This window comes from Rhinolophus sinicus, chromosome 12, assembly GCF_057876585.1.
Source record: "Rhinolophus sinicus isolate RSI-liver-muscle chromosome 12, RSI-T2T, whole genome shotgun sequence".
Classification (NCBI taxonomy): Eukaryota; Metazoa; Chordata; class Mammalia; order Chiroptera; family Rhinolophidae; genus Rhinolophus; species Rhinolophus sinicus.
Window position 1 is genome coordinate 31,327,423 of NC_142512.1, and position 17,712 is coordinate 31,345,134.

The 17,712-nt window shown below is 41.7% G+C and overlaps 1 protein-coding gene across 3 annotated transcripts in view; it reads right to left on the reverse strand.

Moving 5' to 3' along the window:
- The window catches only part of ANKFN1 (ankyrin repeat and fibronectin type III domain containing 1), a 378,383-nt gene that overhangs the window by 10,136 nt on the left and 350,535 nt on the right, over positions 1 to 17,712 (reverse strand). For all 3 annotated transcript variants that reach the window (XM_088802168.1, XM_088802169.1, XM_088802167.1), the window contains exons 18-19: positions 16,443 to 16,609; positions 9,520 to 9,733 (exon numbers count right to left, since the gene is read on the reverse strand). In XM_088802168.1, coding sequence (XP_088658294.1) covers positions 9,520 to 9,733; positions 16,443 to 16,609 — 381 coding nt within the window. The remainder of the gene's footprint in view (positions 1 to 9,519; positions 9,734 to 16,442; positions 16,610 to 17,712) is intronic.

Here is a 17,712-nt window from a genome sequence, read left to right on the forward strand (position 1 = left end):
TTTATTTTTTCCCACCACTCATTCATCTCTATTCTCTATGTGAATTTATTTCTTTATCCACTTTCAAAAAGTGATTTGAGTCAGCTTTTAATAATAAATGTGCAAGTGATAATGAGGATTAGAAACCAGAGAGGAAGAGGATACATTACAAGTAGTCCTGTTTGACTAACATATGGGAACAGGAATGGAATGTTGGGAAAATGAGGCTACAAAAGTAAGATGCCAGCAATTGCACTCTTGGGAATTTCTTGTAGAAAAATTAAGGCTTATTTGCATACAGGAACTCATACATGAATGTTCAAAGCAATTTCATTTGTGTTAATCCCAAGTTGGAAACTACTCAAATGTCCTTTAGTGGTTTTAGTGGATGAGTGGTTAGACAAACTGTGGTACATTTATACTATGGAAATACTACTCATCAATAAAAGTAAAGAATTCCATTTATGCAACCTTCATGAAATAATTATAGAGATGAAGAACAGACTAGTAGTAGCCAGGGATATGGATGGGGGGATGGATAAGGCTATAAACGGATAACAGAGTTTTATGGTGATGGTACAGTTGAGTATCTTGATTATGGTGCTTACCAAAGGCTACACATATGATAGAATTGCATACAGATACACAAGTAAGTCTGTGTGCTCGAGTGCGTATGTGCATGCACACACACGTACACACACACACACACACACACACACACAAGTATATATAACTGGTGCAATCTGGATAAACTCTCTGGATTGTACCAGCATCTTGGTTTTGAGATTGTACAAGAGCTGTGTAAGATGTTAACACTGGGGAGCTGCTGGGGAAAGGGTACATGGCAATTCTCGTACATTTCTTTGCAACCTAGTGTTTCTGTAATTATTTCAAAATAAATGGTTTAAAGAGGGAATTTAGCGAAAGGTAGGATGGAGCCAGAAGAGGGTAGTGAATACCGAGATAAGGCGTTTGTACCTAATTTTGCAGCCAGTGAGTAGTTATTGAAGAATTTTGCGGAAGTAATTGACAAGATGAGAGCTGTGATTTAAGATAATTATGCAGCAGGTAGGATGTGAGATGAACTGGATGAGGAGGAAACAGACAGTAGGGACGCCAGCTAGGAGGCTGTGGTCTAAGCTCTGTTTTCTATTTATCTTTTTCAAGTTGCGGGGCTGAGCAAGAGCAGAGATTATGTGGAGGAAAATAGAAATCCAAGAAAGCCATTCAAAGATGTGTACTGAGTGCTTATTTTGTGCTAGACAGACATGGTCTCTGCTTTCAAGCAGCTCATAGTGGGTAGATTAGTCAACAAATAAGTCAGAAATATGTAAGAGTAATTTCAGATAGGGCAAAGTTCTATGAAGAAAAGGAAACTGGGTTTCACGTAGAGAGACTTGGGAGGAAGGTTCTTTTGATAAAGTAGCCAGCAGAGGAATCTCTGTAGAAAAGGGAGTTTAGGTAAGACCTCAATGATCAGGAGGAACCAGCTATTGAAAGTTTTAGGGAAGAGTCTTCCAGACAACGTGAAGAAGCAAGTGCAAAGGCCCTTAAGTGACTAACGGATTTCAAGCCACAGTGCCTGAAACCAGAGAGGTTCAATTACAGTAAGGTTGGGCAGTGAAAGAGATGGTAAATTTAATTATGGGCAGGTTGAGCTTGAGGGGTTGGCCAAAACACCTCGGAGGAGATGGAATGGGAGCCTGGTGGAGTAGCCAAGTTGAGAACCCCAAGGTTGAGGAAAGATGTGTGTGGGTAGAGAAGGAACCACTGGAGAGGGAACTGTTGAAGATATAAGAGTTACAGATTGATGGATATGACAAGGAGGGGTGATCACTTTTGAGTACCAGTGCTTGCACTGATCTTCAGTGAAAAAGCTAGAAGGACACGTGGTTAGGGATGAAGACAGATATAAAGAGATTTTCAATCTAAAAGTAGAGAGTTTGATAAAGGCTTGGGCTGAATGAGTTTGATATTCTTAAAACAAGTTTTAGACATGACTTTCCCCAATTTTTAGAGGAAAAAAATGGGCACTGCAAGTAACAGGGTCTCAGAACTATTGGTTGTTTTTGATGATGGCAGCGATAGGTGCCATAGGGGTGATGAGGAAGAGAGGTTAACCAAAGGTTTGAAATTGGGCCGGAAATAAGATCCATGCAAAGAAATGATAATTGACTTTAGTTGAGCATCTCTATTTATTTGATCACTGTTGTCTATTCAGCTGTCCACATACATTAATTTATGTCCACAATAGTAATAACAATACCTGTTATTGTCTTAATGCTTACTGTGGGCCAGCCATTATGCTAAGTGCTCTAGGTGCTTTCTTATTTAATGCTTACAATAATTCCCATTTTGCAGATAATAATACTGAAGCTTAGGCTTATTACAATTTCCAATTCATATAGCTGATTAAGTGGGAGAATAGGAACCCACATCCAGATTTGTCTCACTCCAAAGACCTGCTATCCTGCCATTCACCTTAGCATTTCCATGGAAGCTTCCTGAGGGCTGAGACCTGGTTCATTTAATCCACTTTGTATAGTTACCACACAAAGTTATATACATTAAGCTTAGTAAGGGCTTCTTGACATTGCTGCTGCTTGTATGTTTCCTGTGGCTGCTGTAACAAATTATGACACACTGAGTGGCTCAATGCAACAGAAACTGATTCTCTCACAGCTCTGGCAGCCAGAAGTCTGACATCAAGATGTCAGCGGGGCTGCACCTTGGAGGCTCTAGGGGAGAATCCTTTCTTGCCTCTTCCAGCTTCTGGTGGCTGCTGGCATTCCTTGTGGCTGCATCACTTCAATCTCTGCTTATGTCTTCATGTGGACTCTCTTCTGTTCCTGATAAGCACACTTGTCATTTGATTTACGGTCCACCCAGATAATCTAGAATGAGCTTATCTCAAGAGCCTCAATTACATCTGCAAAGACCCCTTTCCCAAATAAGGCCACATTCACAGGTTCTAAAGGTTAGGACATGAACGTAACTTTTTCATGAGGCCACCATTCAACCTACTAGAAGTCTGATAGTAAAAATTACTATAACTAGAAGCAACTGCTGAGGAATTTGTGACATTTTCTTCCTCTTTCCAGCCCATAGTCAGGTCAAGGATGGTGCAAGAACAGTTTGCATTTTGACCTCTCAACACATAAATAGAGAGCGTTTATTGTTTCCAGGAGGCTAAGGAGTATATGAAGGTATGCTTTAAAGGGCTGACATTCTAATATTTCAATAGATCACCATATTTTAAGACTCAGTCTCTTAGGAAGAGTCTGTGCTGATTTCCCCAGGTGGAGTTAGTTGCTCAGTTCTCTTGGCTCTTCTAGCATTTTATTTGTATCTCTGTTATTGCATTTGTCACGGTTTATTATAAATTATTCATCTGCATGTTTATCTCCCTCATTGAACTATGAACTCTAGAGAGCATGCATTATGTCTTATTCATCTCTGTTGAGAAAATGTTGAGGAAGTCATCCAGTGGAGGAATGGACTAAGGAAGAAGTAAGTCAAGTAAAGGGACTTCTGTATGTCCCAGATCATCTAATCTGAACTTGGACATATGAGCAGACCGTGAGGACCTCCTAACTAGACTGTGACTGAATCATCATTGTATTATCAGCCTCTTGTGTTGTATCTGGCACACACAAAGCTCTCAGTAAAGCATGTTGAATTGAATTGAAACTGAAACAAATATTGAAATCTGGGAGCATAAACAGTGGTGAAATTTGACTGCCTCTTAAAAACAATACTGAAACAGACTGCAAAGATCTAATTTACTTAATTTGCCATCAAATTTCCTGAAAACAATCACCTAAATCATTTTGCTTTAGATTTGGTGATTCTTGACTTGGTGAGTCAGCCCCGTTGTAGCAGAAAGAACAATTGTCTTAAAATGAGATAAACCTGGGCTGAAGTCCCGTGTTGTTCCTTGCTGTGTATATGATCGTGAGCAAATCATTTAGCCCCTCTGAACCTTTCCTCATCTTGTAGCATGTAGCTAATGATATTGCCCATCTTCCATAGGTGCTATGAGGATTAAATTAGTTTGTTAACAATGCTTCAAGTGCCTTACAGACAGAAGGTGTTAATATTACTGAGAGCCTTTTCCACTCTTAAATAGAGAATAACTAGAAACATATCAAGAGGTGACATTAAAATACAAACCAGCAATTAGATAAACTTGAAGATTTTGCTGTGAGAGTGCTTTTATGAATAAAGGAGAATAATAATCTCTTGTATGGTGTTTTGTGTTGGTGATGATCTAGTCTGGTACAGTATTTCCCAACCTAAGTTTAGTGCTGAATTAGTAAATGATGCAACTTCTTTACTATAGCTCCCAGGAGCAAGGGAGAGAGGAGCTAAATCGAGAGGAGAGCAAGTTACTACCGTAGTAACCCAGGAAGGAGATGAGAAAGGGCTTGGGTATAGAGTGGCCCCTCTTATCCTGTAGGCTTCTGGACCCACACTTGGGAATCACTGCTCCAGTAATATTCAGGGAATCTAAATGTTTAACTTCCACGGTGGTTATATTATTTATTATAAGACTTAGTGGAACGTATTGCTTCGAGAGGGATACCTCTCCCAGAACAAGCTGGGAAAATCTCCAGGATGCCAGCCAGGGCACTGAGGAGAGTTTCCAGGGACTTAGGCACTGCCACTCCCTCCCTTCCTGGAAAAGAATGCAAAGTGCAGCTTCCTTCTCCAGATCCAGCCATATGCTCCATTAAGCACTAGCGGCGCCCTGCCCAGTTGTTACTTTAATAAACCTGGTTGTGCTCTTCAGTTTCCCTGCGAGGGCCCAGTGGGCAGGTTAGCACTGGGAGAACTTTGCATTTCCCTCTGGTTGACCCAGGAGCCATTTGATGAAAGTTCTGCCCATAGTATTCATGCTGGCTTAGGAAGCTTGGTTTCTTGCCATTGTAATGGGTGTTGCAACTCCTGGTCTCTGTGGATCAGGCCAACAACAGCAGAGTAGAGTTGATGGGGATTTTGAGGGTGTTATGGAAGACGACATTTCAGGAAAGAATAATTCATTTAAAGCTATTGCTTTTCTCTGAAAAGCAGGGGACATGGCAAGACACAAAGAAAGGAATAAGCAGTACTTGCCCTAAAAATATATCTTCACATTTTTCATTTATCACTGTCCAAATTTGTATTTCTGTTTTTGTGCTTCGTTGAATCTATTTCCACTGTGTTTAAGTCGAATTTCAATAATTTCTATAGACTGAATTTTAATATATCTCTCATCAGGCTTTGGGTTGAACCTCAGGGGTTTGTCCACTTTCTAATTTCCCAAGAGAAATAACATCTTCAGATTCCTATTGCTCTTTCAAGCTGCTTAGTTTATGCTACAGTCTGCTAATCATCATCCGGGAAAAGGTTACCAGGAAGATTTACATTTCGGAAGCTCAGGATAATCTTCAAACGCATCTGAAGGAAACAATGCCCCCCTCCCCTCTGTTGCTTCACCCATGCGTCACTAGGAGAAATAGCAGTATCGGAAAAAAAAATTACTGCTGCCCGTGACCACTATACCCACAGAAAAGGAGTGGGAAAGAAAATACCCATGTGATGGACCAAATCATTCCACCCCCTGCCTTGAGCTGCCTTTTCTAGGAGCCAACTTTCCCCCTTGGGTCCTTGGGAGATGCTTAATTTTAATTGACTCAGAGGAATTCTACTTCATGTTTGAAAACCACATAGAAATGGGAAGTTCCAACCCCCACCCCCACCCCAACACACAGTTACACACAAACAAATCCAAGGTATTCAACAGCTTTAAAACACAATCTTGGGCTGGCACCAGAGGCTAGGCTTGTGATCGGCTCTGTATTTCTAGCAGGTTCCTCAGAAGTTAGGTGAATCCTACCCACACAGATGGAATTGTGTTACAAACTTTGCCCTGTGAACAAACCCAGTGGGGATGTTCCTCTAAATTGGACTTTTTCCTCTTCATAAATGGTTCCAAACAATTACAAGCAGTCACACTAGTGGAGATGACTGAGTATGAAGGAGCAGAGTTCATTGCCCTGCAATGCTTTTGTTTTTGTGAGCGGATAGGACACTAAATGGTTCTCCCAGTTCTCGGCAGTTTCCCCGTCACTGAGTTCATTTTTCATTTGCTGCCCTCCATGTCTTCGTGTTTCACAGCCCATGGAATCTTGGCTTCAGAGAAATAAATGGACCCGAGAGAGGGTTATGTTTTAAGAAACAGAATGATCACTCACATTTTAAGTTAATAATAAAATCTGAATGTAATTGACCAGATCCTTCCAGCAGGGAGTGTATGTAACCCATCCTCTGGCCAACGTGAGAGTTTGGCACTTCTATGGCACAGGACCGGCCGCCCGCATACAGCTAGGGGGGACCCACTTAGGACCCTGTGGCCAAGAGAAGATTAAACACTGGGGATGTCCTGTGAGCAGAGAGGACAGACAAGGGCTGTGAAGGTGGAAGTAGAATCGAGTTGTTTGTAGAATTATGTAAATTGTGGAAGGACAGAGGGCACATCCATCCTGCCTTTGAAAAATGCCCTTTCAACCCTATGTCTCTCTAGCTACTGCCCTCCCTCTTCTCTTTTTCACAGCCAAGTTTTGAAAAAGAGTGTATCCTCACTGGTCCCACTTCTTTACCTCCTACTCACTCCCTGATCTACTTCTGTTTAGTTTCTCTCTCCGTCCCTTCATAAACTATCAAGATTACTGACGGCTTCCTGTTGAAAACAGAACCAAACAAAACAACAGAAGCTTTACAGTTTCATTTAACCTCTCACTATCATTTGACACACTTTCATTTCTGTGACACTATTCTCTCTCTCTCTCTCTCTCTCTCTCTCTCTCTCTCTTCTTTCTCTGGTTGTTCCTTCTTAGTCCAAGAAGTCTTGCTGTTCTGTTCCACAGGGATCCTTCCATGGTCTCCTCTTCCTACCACACCTACTCTCTGGGGAATCCTAAACACTTTTGTAGCTACATCACTCATATGTCAACAATTCTTAAATCTACAGCAATCCAGTTCTCTTTCTTGAGACCCCATACATCCTATTTTCTCCTGAAAGTTTCTTTTTATGTGAAATGTCCCCAAACCAATTCAAATTCAAGATGCCCAACCGCCCAAACGTGTTTCTCCTCCTGTCTAACCTTTTTTTAGTAAGTGGCATTATGATATCCTGAGGCAGTCAAGCCAGAAAACTTGTCTCTCCTCTGTTCACAGCTTCCTAACCGATCTCCCGGCTTCCAATATTGTCCCCCATACATACAACAGCCAGGTTTGATTTTAAAGAGTAATTTAGAACATATCAATCCTTGCTTAAAAGTTTCCATGGCTTTTCATCACAAGCAGAATAAAATCCAAACTTCTTCCCATGGCCCTGCCTGATCTGGCCCCTGCCTTTCTCTCCACCTTCTCTCTCACTACTGCCCTGTTCACTCTTCTCCAATGGCCTTGGCCTTCTTCCCTCCCTCCCGCACCCACCTCAGAGCCTTCTGCTGTTTGGTTGCCTAGAATATTCCAATTCCAGATCTCTGCACTACTGGCTCCTTTTCCTGTGGTTGGTTCAAATATAACCTTCATAGACAAGTCTCTGCTGATCAACCTAGTGAACTCAGCACTCCCCTTGCCCACCCTGAGGGTTGTTTTGTATCATACATAGGAATGTTCACCATCTGAAATTACCTTGTTTGTGTACGTTTTCATTGTCCCTCTTTTTAGCATGTAAGCTCGGTGGGAGCAGAAACTTTGCTTTGTTTATCACTATATTCCTGTTACCTCAAAGAGGGCCTGGAATATGGTGGGTAGCCAATAAATATTTTTTTAAGTGAAAAAGAAAAGAATGAAGAATGTGCTTGGAGTCTGAGTTCAGCCAGATTGCTTGCAGTTCCTGCACTATAGCATAGTTGTACATCCTGCCCCCTCTGCCGTAATGCTCTCCTCTTTCCTCTTCTTTGGCTCAACTCCTACTTCCCCTGCATACTTGACTTTGTCACCTCCTCCAGGAAGCTCCCTTTGATCTTATGAGTTTACGGTTAACACAACCAATAGATTCCATAGTATCCTATACATATTCTTATCAGAGCACATATGCAATTATCAGGAGATTTTGTTGTTAATGCATTAGACTAACTTCTGGCAGGGATGATATTTTAGCCCAGTAGGAATCTATAAAAATACACTTGAGAAACTCTACTTAAAGAATTCTTTTGTTGAGATATTTGGTAAATCATAGAAACCTTTGGTAACGTAAATTAATTGTCGTTCAAGTTCTCCCACTTGCCCAGTTTTGATTTTTAGACATTGTAGTTTTTAAAACATAGGAGCACACAGAAACTTACTTACAGAAAATGCGCAAATCCTTGCTAAAGTTTGCTATAAGAAGAATCATAACATTAAACATGATAACTACAGTTTATTGTCTATTAGATGCCATGCATCTCTGACATAGAGTATCTTATTCACAAGTAGCTTTTTGAGGTGTAGCTATGATTCTCATTTCAGGTATGATTCAGATACAGCAATCTGTTCAAACTCACATAGCTAGTAACACAAAGCCGGGATTTGAATCCAGGTCTCTGATTTTCAAGCCCAGTTCCTTCTACACCATTGCTGCCCCCTATGGGACAGACCCACATTTCAGTACTGTTTATTAAAAATATCAATTATTACTGTAAAGCTTATAAACTTGAAACTCTGGCAAGCTATAGAATCAAGAAAGATACTTTGAATGCCATTATTTTAATTGATTAGAAAAATGGCACTAGTCTCAACATGTGCTAGGCAAGAGCATTTGATTGCCTTTGACTAGTATGTTTTCTCTGTTTTTAAGCATGTAGGTGTTTTGCAGAAATCTGTGTGAACCCAGCCATGTATTTATGGTTAGCATTTGCCATGTAAATTCAAACTTGATTCCTAAGAGTGGAGGTAACTTGATGGATATCTCCTCCAGTTTGCCTGAAAGTTGTCTCTTGCTTGTTGTGTCCAGGACGATGCCAACCTACTTATTTAGTCTTAGGCTCTGATTCTAGGTTATCGAAGGTTTCTCTTCCCCACCTCCCACGTTAGGAACTTGGTGCCATGTGGGTGGGAAGTTTGCCCTGAGCTCTTACTCAGGTTGAACCTACTTCCTGCCTCGTTCCTGTCAGCCCCTATTTACTAAAGGCCGGGCCCATTCTCCTCCCTTACCTGGTTTGGTCAGATTCCCTCAGCTGACTTGGCCCATACCTGGCACTGTAGCAGTCTCCGTTCTGTACTTCTGAAGCCTCATCCCTGCTCTGTGTTCTTTTGTATCTTAAAAGCTTGGGCTAGAAGTGGACTGAATCTTCCTTACCCCTCAATGGAATTGATCTTAGGTTATTGCCTTGGTTTCCTACCCTTCCACGGTTCCAATTTTGTTCCCTCTATGCTTTTAGGCTTTTACCACTGAGCAGTGTTTTCTACTGCTTGCTGGGACTCGTGCCCCAGAACAAAAGAACCTCATCCGTGGAGAGAGGACTGAGAATCTGGTGACTGAAATACATAACTTTAGACCTTATTGCTTACCACTCACTGCCTTTCTTCTGTGCATCTCTGGGGATGGGGATGGGGATGGAAGACAGTCTATATGTGAAGACGTCGAGCTGATCTTCTTTAGGGTCTGCTCATCTGAGAGGTCTATCAGCTTAGTGATGTATAAGCCAGAAACTGGTTGTTTGTATCTTGCATACTGGAGAGCATCCATGATCCATCGCATTTCACGCCAAACTTCATCTATTTGCTTTGGAATAAAATGGTACAAGACATTAAGTTATCCAACTGGTATTAAAAAGGAGTAAATATCCTTGAGAATCCAAGATGACACATTTTCCACAGCATTGGTTTGGAGGCAAATAGTTTCAACATAGTTTTGTTAAGTTAGAAAATACCTCTTCTTTATAATAGCATGTGTCTTGCATATTTTTAACCTGAGAGGCTATGTCATTTAGTGCAAATAGCAGAAGACCTGGATCCCAGCTGGGATCCACCAGTTATTAGCTCTGTAATTAACCTTTAGCAAGTCACTTGACTTCTCTGAGCCTTTGCTGCCTTATTTATGAAATGTGGACAAAACATCTCCCCTTTCATTCCTCACAGGACTGCTGTGATGATTGGGTGAAATTATGAATTTGAAAGTGCTGTTTAAAACTGGAGGGTACATTTCTCACACATATGAAGTGTTACTAATTCTCAGCATATAATGAAATATTCCTCCTTAGGATATTGTGGGAAAGGCACATGATACAGTCTGAATTTTTGAATATGTACTTGAGGGAAAAAAATGTAGTTTTAATTGTATGTGAACTTGAAAAACAAAGCATTAGTGGAATATTTTGCTAAGCAGAGGTTCATAGATCTGTTTTAATAGAAAAGGAATAACTTTATCTATTAAACTTATTACTTTCTGACATATAAAGTAAGTGCTTCTAAAGTACAAGATAGCTTAAATAGCTTACTCCTGAGTAATTTAAACATCCCTAGGTTTTTTTTTTTTTTTTTTTTTTTTTTTTTTAGGGCAGCCCATTTTAGATTGTTACTGTATGATTTCTGGGTTATCAAAATGCTTTTAACAACATTTTCATTATAAAGTCCAGTAGTCATTTCTCTGAAGCCTATTAGTGTAAAAGTCACTCATATTTTTGTCTCCCTCTGTAGATGATAGATATTTTTCCAGATCTTAATAGACACTGGCCATGAACTTTCTGGTTATTCTGACTTTCTCCAAGGAGGGGCTGTGAGTAACAGTTTTTCATGGGACCCTGGAGCAGTTGATAGGCTTTGTATCTAATTTCATTGAGTGTCTTGGGCAAAGCCATTAACTTCTTCAGGTCTATTTACTCAACTGTAAAAAGAGGAGGTTGGGCTAGATGATGTCTAAGGTCCCTTCCAACTCTGAATGCTTGATGATTTATTTTTAAAGAACATTTGGAAAGTTGGTGTCACTCACCTTCCAGGTAGAAGGTTTTCATTGTATAAATATGGCAAGGTTAAGGTTTCTCTGACTGACTGTAGAAGTTTAAAAGATAAGGAACTACTCAGTGTTCTACTTTGTTTTCAAAACTCCTTCTTTGGGCCTTAATCTGTAGTTAAAGAGACTCTTTAAACAGTATCCACAAACTGGTGCTACCGACAAACACAGAGCAAAGTCTGAAACTGTGACGGTCTGCCGTGTGCCCTTTTCAGTTCTGTTCTGTGCTGACGTGACAGGACTTGGCAGAGTGTTCAGGGCTGATCCTGACAGCAACAGTCTGAGCTTCAGGCTTTGTTAGGCAGTGAGATGGGCAGGAGGTTCCGCGGTGAGCAGGCCCGGGAGGAGGCACTGAGAGTTGTAAAGGCAGAAATCTGAATGAAGTTCAGGGCGTAAAGCCAAAGTGGGGATTCCAGACAAGACTCGGACACATTTTCTTGATGGGATGGTTGCTCGCTCATCTGGCTTTTATTGGTCCTACCTCATGCAACATACTCTTGTCTCAAGGTTATTTGAAAGGCACTACATGACTGTGGACAACTTTTTGAGGGCCTGCCAGGACAGGGACTGTGCTTTTGTATCGTTTACTCTTGGCTATGCAAAGAGTAAAGTAGGTACTCAATAAATGATTGCTCCATGAAGGAATGAATGAAGGAATGAATGGTTACCTAATTCGTTGGCTCTCTACCCTCAAACAGACCTATTATGAGGATTAAGTAAGATAATGTACATGAGTGCACTTTATAAGGAGTACATTGTTATAAAATATTCAGTTGTTAAATGGCAATCATGATTATTGTAGTGGGCTACACATGGCCTCCTAAAAGTTATGTCCATGTCCCCATCCCTGGAACTTGTGAATATGACCGTGATATGATGAAAGAGTAAATGTTCCCTTGTGTGGCAAAAGATGTGATTAAGTTAAGGAATTTGAGAGGAGGAGTTTATCCTGGGTTATCTGGGTGGGCCCTAATTCCGATGATAAATGTCCTCATAAAGACATTCTTACAGGAGTGAGGAAGACGGAGCTTTGGCAGATAGAAGAGAAGAAGGCAATGTGACCACAGAAGCAGAGATTGAAGTGATGTGGCCAAAAGTCAAGGAATGCCAACAGCCTCCAGAAGCTGGAAGGTTCTCTCCGAGAACCTCCAGAGGGAGGCGGCCCTGCTGACACCTTGATTTCAGATTTCTGGTCCCCAGAACGGTGAGAATAAATTTCTGTTGTTTTAAGCCTCTCAGTTTGTGGTAATTTGTTACAGCAGCCCTAGGAAACTAATATAACTATTCATAGAAATCCATTTGTTCTCTTTGGATAAGATAGTTTTAGCCTCATTGCTGAGGATGGACAGTGAGAGTTAGTGTAGAAATTTTTAAAATGATGTGTAGAAACAATGTTTATGTCTTAATTTTTCTCAGTGATGAAGTGATGAGGTATTAAGCGAAGAAAAATTAAAAACACAGGTACAGGGAGGCCTGTGGACTGAGTTTAACGGACTTAGCTAAGTAGCTCTGAAAGAAGTACCATTTTCACCCATTTTACCTTTTACACTGTTGATCTAAAAATAACTGACAACATAATCCCCCTGATTTTAAGGTCCAAATTCAGCTTCTAAAGACCTGCTGACACGTTTTTAAGAAGAAAGACCATGAACTCCCTAGGTCTGTTGGTTAAAAGTTCTGCATCCATTTCTCACCCTGCCCTTTAAAAATTTCAGTTTTCATCCCATAAATTACACCCCTTTCTCTGTACTCAGGCAAGATAATATTTTTATTAAAATGTAAAGGTGATTGGTTTTCTCACAGCACAGTTACAAGGTGCTTGAGGGGATGATAGATTGGCTATGTTTAATGAGCTGTGTTTCTATTACAGCTTAGGAGCATTGGAAGCGTTACAGTATATAAATTATAGCCTAATTGCCCTTTAGGCTTTAGCCGCTCAAACGATGCCAAGCTCCAAGTCTCTGCACTCTGACATCTCTGCTGCGTGTGGTGTCTGTGAAGCCTGGATGCCTTATCTATGACTTTCTGTACTTCCCCCCGTCCCGCCCTCCCCCTGGCTGGCTGCGCTCCTTGGCTTCTTTTCCTCACTGTATTTACATAGACTCCCTTGCTCTTTACAATGTTTGGTTTGTGTAGTAACTTCAACACTGTCTTAGATCTGGAATCATACAAATGCTCTCGTGGCTGGCGGTTGCCTCTGCAGGGTATGGTGTGTGGCGGGCTGAACTGTGAATGCCAATGGGTGAGCTGCATCTGGTTTTCATTCTGAGAGGGAGGGGGAGAGAGAGAGAGAGAGAGAGAGACAGAGAGACAGAGAGAGACAGAGAGACAGAGAGACTGAGAAGCCCAACATAGATAGATAAGGGGATAGGTGATACTGCATTATCTTCAGTCAGTGAAGTTATCCATGTTGGATGGTGCAAGGCAGTCCCATAAAGGCTATGGGTGCAGGGAGGTGGTCTGGTTTTATCCTGGCCAAGAAGTGATGTTTTTTGAACCCTTTAGGAACTGGCTTCTATCCAAGTGTATATGTACCTGGCTGGGCAGAAGGCAGACTATGTAGAGGGGCCCTCAGGTTACCTGCTTTGGGAGACCAGAGCAGGCTAGAACTTTGAATTCCTGGCCTGGCCTGGCCTGCCTTTATCCATCCCTCTTCATGGTGTGATGAAAGGAAGAGAGAAAAAGGCAATGGAGTCCTAGGCTGGATGATACAGAAAGGAGAAAGGTAGTCATCAGGGAGTAGGAATGAAGCCAGGAACTCCTGCAGGGGTTTGAGACTGTGACAGACGGAAGACATTCAGCCTTCTCATTGGATGAATATACTGGTTGCAGGGAGGCTTAAGTGGAATAAAGCCGAAACAGAAGCTAAGGCATGGTTACAAAGTCCTTCTCTAAAAATATTTATGGTTGTTAAAGAAGTAATGAGACGTTAGAAACAAACAGGCCCTTAGAAATCATCTAGTGCAATCCTTTCATTCTACACATGAGGAAATTGAGGCCCTGGGGAATCAAATGAACTGTCCACTACTCCAAGGTTTATCAGAAGGTTCTGGAATAACTATGGATACTAATTGACTTCTGGTCCTTCTTCTTACTGTGCTCCACTGTCCCTTATAGCGGGTTTAAGGGATAAGCCAGTCTTTCGTATTCTCCTCACGCTTCATTCTTCCTTTTCTCACTCCTCCCCGCTCTCTGTGTTCCACTTTTACTGGAAATAAAATAAATGATGTAAATGTTTTGAATTTTTAAGTACTATGTCTCAGGTCAAGAGAGCAATTCATTTTTTAAAAGGTTTATTTCTTTGATTTGAGAGGTCACCTGAGATATCTCACTTCCACGGTGAGGGAAGTAGGATAGGATTTGTCTGCCTACCACTTTCCAAGTATATTACAGTATCTTCTTCCCGAGTACTTAATAAATTCTATTTCTTGCATATTCATGTTTCAAAGCATTTTCCCTTTTTATGAATGAATGAATGAATAAATGAATATATGATTTACTGCATACTTATGTGGAGGCATTTTGCTGAATGCTCTACATGCGTTATCTTTTTGAATTCTCTCAGTAACACTGTGAGCTAGACCTCTTATTGTCATCCCTACGTTACAGAGGAGGAGATTGGGAGTTAGAGAAATGTATTTGCCTCGTTCACAGCATTTCCTCATCTTAGGTCCTCACTACTTCTTGCCTAGATGGTTGTAACAGATTTGTGTCTGGTTTTCCTGCCTTTAGTCTTCTCCTTAAATCCAGGAATGATACGTAAGTTATGTTGTAAACGTGGCCGGTGAGAATGAGTGCTTACTATAAACAACCAGTCTGGCCATACCCGTTGCACGGGAGGACCCTCCTAAACAGCTAAGAGAGCCTATAACTTACTTTCTCCAAAACTTTGGCCATGTCCCTATTACCTACAGAATATAGTGCAAATTTCTTACTATGGCCTTTAATAAAGCTACTTTTATTCTTGTGCCGTTTCTCACTACTGCCCTTCGCCATTGCCCAATGACTATTTTTGCCCTTTCTGCCTTGTCTGTTTATATTTTTTCTCCTCACTATAGTTTAACCTATCCCTCCAGGCCCAGCTCAGATCTCAGGTATCAGTTACATCCTCGATGGCAGCTTTTCTTATACTCACAAATGTGAGTAGATTTTTACTTCTCTGTGTTGATACAGAACTTTTTTTTCTCCCTTTTTTCCGCCTCCTCCCCCTCCCCCACTCTGGTTCAAGCCGTTGTTTCTCAGTCTAGTTGTGGAGGGCACAGCTCCCTGGCCGATGCTGGTATTAGGAGCCTTGCGCTCCCCAGGCTGAGGCAGTCGGTCGGCTGCTCACGGCAGCTCTTGCCGGCTGCCAGCCACTCACTCTGGCCACCAGCCGCTCCTGGCAGCACACAGCACCTCACGCTGACCTCCGGCTCCTCACCGCCACCAAGCTCCAGGGAGAGCCGTTGTTCACAATTTTAGCTGTAGAGGGCGCAGCTCACTGGCCCATGTGGGAATCGAACTGGTGACCTGGGTGTTAGGAGCACCGCGCTCCAACCACCTGAGCCACAGAGCCGGCCTCAGAATTGTTATTATTATTATTTTTTTTGCTGCTCTTTTGGCACCTTACTCATTTTACAAGTAGTATTTATACACATTTCTTGTCTATCATAATGGATTTTAAACTCTTTAAGATCAGGGACCATGTCTAATTCAACTCTGTATTTCCCTTATAGTGCCTGACACCTGGGTGTTCAACAAATAATTATCAGATTGAATTGAATATATATCATAGTGATTTTTATCACGGGGGTTATTGCTATTTTACTCATTTTCTGAACTGGATAAACTATAGGCAGAAAGATCATAAGATTTGTCCAAGGGATTTAGGGACGATTTCAGACAAGACCCCAATTCTCTTGATGACTGGTCAGTACCCCTGGCACAAGACCCTGAGATTGTCACTGGAAAGTCTTTCCAGACAAGGCCATGGACAGGGAACACATTTTCTAACCTCTGTAGCCACACCTGGAAGCACCAACTCTGCCAGAAAGAAGTTCAGAGCGAGCATGAGGAATCTTAAGTTTAACTTGATTTGGGTTAAAATAAACTAATGGGCCATTTTCTTCCTTTTTCTCTGGACTATTGAGTTAATTAATGCAATGTTTCTTTCTGTTGGATTTATCAATGGGCTACCAGGTAAGAATCACACTCTGATCACTACTTCTGGTGGGGATTTTCCCCTCCATATGGGAAACCACTGCTACCTGCCACAGTGGCTGATGAAGCTCTTGGTAACACTGTGATTTATCTGTAGCTTTTTCTTAACCTTTGTTTAAAAACACATCTCCCTGAGCTCTGGATTTTAATAGAATCAACAGGCTGCTTGCACACTGTGGTCTTTAAATTAGCCCAGATCGCTGTTCTCTCGCATGCTTATTTCTAATCCCCTCCACCCTGCCCTTTCTTCCTCCCTTTTACCTCAGAAGAAACAAACTGTTACCTGAATGAAATCTAAAACTTGTTGGTGTCTTTGTTTGGCAGCGGCAACCTCGCTGTCTGAGATCGCTTCCCTCAGGGACTGTTGGGTATTCAGAGAATCCAGCTCCACAACAGCAGAAAGGCGGCAATACAGACTAATAAATTTCTCCCTGTAGCTGCAAAAATGAACTGGAAAGTGGACAAGCAAAATAAAACATGTTAAGATCTGGTATCAAAATAGAGAAATTCATACCTCAGAGAAAACAAGTTGAATGAAAACATGATTTATTAATCCTATCAGTGGAAAATATTAAGCCATAAATAAATTATAAATGTGCTCTTAAGGGGCCAGTTGTCTGGCTTTAGTCAGACAGTATTCCCTTTTAAGGTTTACCAAGTCCTGGAAAGGTATGGGGAAGTGGGGTTGGCTCAGCTGCAGTTTATGATGCTGAGCCCCTAAAGCTGGGGCTGAATGTATGTGTGTGTGTGTGTGTACACACACACACACACACACACACACGGAAAATAAGGTTGCTTATCACTTTAAAGAAGAAAAAAAAAGCCAAGCAGCAATTTGAAACTTAGTTTTATAACCATGTCTGATTTCCTGTATGTATCTTGTGTGCTCCTTTCCGAGGCCAGAAATCCCAGAAGATACAAGACATGCTTTTCTCAGGCTGTCTTTTTTCCTGGCTGGAAAACTTCCCTAAGGACCTAGCATGATGGGTTTTGATCCTCCTCCCTGCCTCTCTGCTCCTCAGCTCCTCAGAAAGAATGACAGAACTGATGCTTTCACGGACCATTTTTATCTCCAGCAAACTTGGCCTTCCTCTTTTAGAAGAGAATGGACCAGAGGAAAGGGTCTAACCTTCATCTCCATCATGGAGGAAGGAGAGAGGAGTGGGGGACTCAGCTTGGTGCAGACAGCCTGAGCTAGTCAGATCCTCCGCACTCCTCTGACTGGCTGTGATCACGGCCCGGCCCGTAACTTCAGATTCCAGTGGGATTAGGAAAGCATCCCGAGTCAGCCTAGTGTAGTACCAGTCTCTTCTTGGCCACTATTGCGCTTGGAGATTCACTCTCTAGGAACTTCACTCCGTGTACCTCTGAACCTGTACCAGTACGTTCCAAGCTTTGGAAATGTGGCTGTTATAACTCAACAAATATGTGGAAAGAGTTTTATTCTGGCTCTTTGGTGAGGAAGTCTAGGAAGAATATCTAATTACTGCTCTTGGGCCTGGACTCTTTGCTCTTGATTCCTGAGACCTAGCCCTGGCCGTTTCGGGGCGCTA